At 65.9% G+C, this 2,218-nt stretch overlaps 1 protein-coding gene across 1 annotated transcript in view; it reads right to left on the bottom strand.

Moving 5' to 3' along the window:
• Positions 1-320: 320 nt before the first annotated feature.
• The window catches only part of MNEG_7079 (hypothetical protein), a gene marked incomplete at both ends in the record, with an annotated part of 8,730 nt that continues 6,832 nt past the window's right edge, over positions 321-2,218 (bottom strand). The window contains 4 exons of the mRNA XM_014044449.1: positions 321-557; positions 1,058-1,159; positions 1,415-1,543; positions 1,823-1,885. Of these exons, the coding sequence (XP_013899903.1) occupies positions 321-557; positions 1,058-1,159; positions 1,415-1,543; positions 1,823-1,885 (531 nt within the window). The remainder of the gene's footprint in view (positions 558-1,057; positions 1,160-1,414; positions 1,544-1,822; positions 1,886-2,218) is intronic.

Raw genomic sequence — 2,218 nt, 5'->3', positions numbered from 1 at the left:
ATTGTGCCCCACCCTCCACCGCCTCCACTTGTCCGCCCAGCTGCCAGTCCTGGCCCCTCCCAGCACCCCCCCCTCCCTGGCTCGTGCCGCCCCCTGGTACCTGCCCCGCTAGCCACCTCGCCCGCAGGCCAGCCCCACCACGCCATCTCGGCCGCCGGCCTCGAGGTCCCAGTCCCCGACCACGCCGCCCGCCCACAGCCTGAATCCCCGCCACCCAGCCCCCAGCCAGCCCCCAGCCCCCAAGCGGGCCAGCCAGGGCGGCGCCTCCAGCCGCCCCGCCTCGAGCAATCAGCGCGCCTCCAGCAAACAGTGCGCCCCCGCTACCCGCGCGCCTCCAGCGCGCAGCGCGCCACAGTGGTGATGCGGTCCAGCACCTTGGCGGTCGCGTACACGCAGCCCGTGTAGCGCAGGTGGCCCGGAAGGTGCCAGGCAGCTGCCTGTGCGTCCATGTGGGCGGCGTAGAGGGCGTCGTCTGTGGCGACCGCCGCGTGCATCAGCTGGCGCAGGTCGCGGCCGCGCTCAAAGTATTCGTAGCGGCTGTGCTGGACGTCCTGGATCTGGAGGGTGTGTGTGTGTGTGGGTGGGTGATTGCTGTGTGTATGGGTGAGTTGTGTGTGTGTGAGTGTCAGAGTGTGTGTGTGTGTGTGTGCGTGCGTGTCAGAGAGTGTGTGTGTGTGCGTGTCAGTGTGTGTGTGTGTGTGTGTGTGTGTGTGTGTGTGAGTGTCAGAGAGAGTGTGTGTGTGAGTGTCACAGAGTGTGTGTGTGTGTGCGTGTCAGAGAGTGAGAATGTGCATATGTAGGTGGGTGAGAGCGTGTGGTTGGGTGTGGGTGCCAGCCCAGCAGGGGGCCGGCCCCGCTAAAGCCAGGCCCTCTGATTGTGAGCTGACGAGCTGCTCTGGCCCACAGCACAACTTCGCACAGTCACGCTCGTCCATGCGAGCATGTGAATACGCACACCTGCACACACGAATGCAAGCATGTATGCACGCGCACACACACATGTATGCACGCACGCAAGCCCTAAAATGCAACAGCGTGTCAACATGCAGCGGCGCACCTTCCCCAGGAGGCGCTGTGCCGTCTCAGGGGTCGGCTGCGTCACGTGGGCCGTGGTGGCATCCGCCAGCGCTATGACCTCCAGCAGCAGCTGGCCCCACAGCTGGCGACCGGGGGGATGATGCAGGGGGGAACATGAGGCGGACGTGGTGAGCCACGCCAAGGGTTGAAATGCATCATTGTGGGACACAGAAACGAGGGCTGCGCAGACAGCAATCAGGGCTTTGCTGGCGCAGGCTGTGTGCATGCACCAGCAAAGCGCCGCCGCAGCAAGCGGGGCCCCTGCGCCGCGCACTGTGAGTTTCTGGCCGCGCCAGATCTGATGACGCGAGACCGCCGTCAGATCGCGTGCGCCCACCTGTCCCGTATTGTTGAGCGTCCAGTCCCACGAGCCGGACAGTGCCTCCACCGGCACCTTGATGGCCTGCTGCAGCGCCCCCAGGGCGTCCACCACATCAAACATGGCCGACAGCATGCGCAGCACAACCTGCGGGTAATAAAATTGAGGGGGGGATGTGACTATGTACATGTACATATACGCACACGTGCGTGTGTAGTTGTGTGTGTGTGTGTGGGGGGGGCAAGCGGGTCAAAGCCTCAAAAATGGGGTGGGACAAGCGCGTCACAACCTGCGGGTGTGTGTAGAGGTGTTTTTTTGGGGTGGGGGGGGGGGGGGGGCCCCCCGGCCTGGCAAACGCAAAGGCAGCTGAGTGTGACAGGAGCCGCAACACCGCGCCGGCGTCGCACGGACGCAGGGCCGGCGCACCGGGGGTGTTGCGAATATTCCTGTCGTCCACGCGGTGGTGTCCAGCACTAGGGACACCTTGACCTGGGGGGTGATGAGGGGTGGAGGGGGGCAGACGCAAGGGATGGCCGTGCGCTCAGCAGGAGATGGCGCTGATTCCAACAATCCAAGGAAGACACCTGGCTGGTGGTTGCATGAGTTGGGCAGGAGCCCGGCAGGAACAGGTGGAGGTGCGCGGCCTGCAGCCGTGCTTGCTGGCCCTGCTATTCGCAGGCTCTGGCGCCCCGCCGCCCCCACCTGCACCAGCGGCTTGACCAGCCGCGCCTGCAGCTCTTCAGGGCTGCTTGCCCGCGCTGCCCGCGGCGCCACCTCTGGCGCCGCTGCGTCGCCACCGTCGCCACCGCCGCCCTCCCCGCC

Source organism: Monoraphidium neglectum, assembly GCF_000611645.1.
Source record: "Monoraphidium neglectum strain SAG 48.87 unplaced genomic scaffold scaffold01220, whole genome shotgun sequence".
In the NCBI taxonomy this organism is placed as follows: domain Eukaryota; kingdom Viridiplantae; phylum Chlorophyta; class Chlorophyceae; order Sphaeropleales; family Selenastraceae; genus Monoraphidium; species Monoraphidium neglectum.
This window is presented reverse-complemented; position numbering and strand designations above follow the sequence as displayed.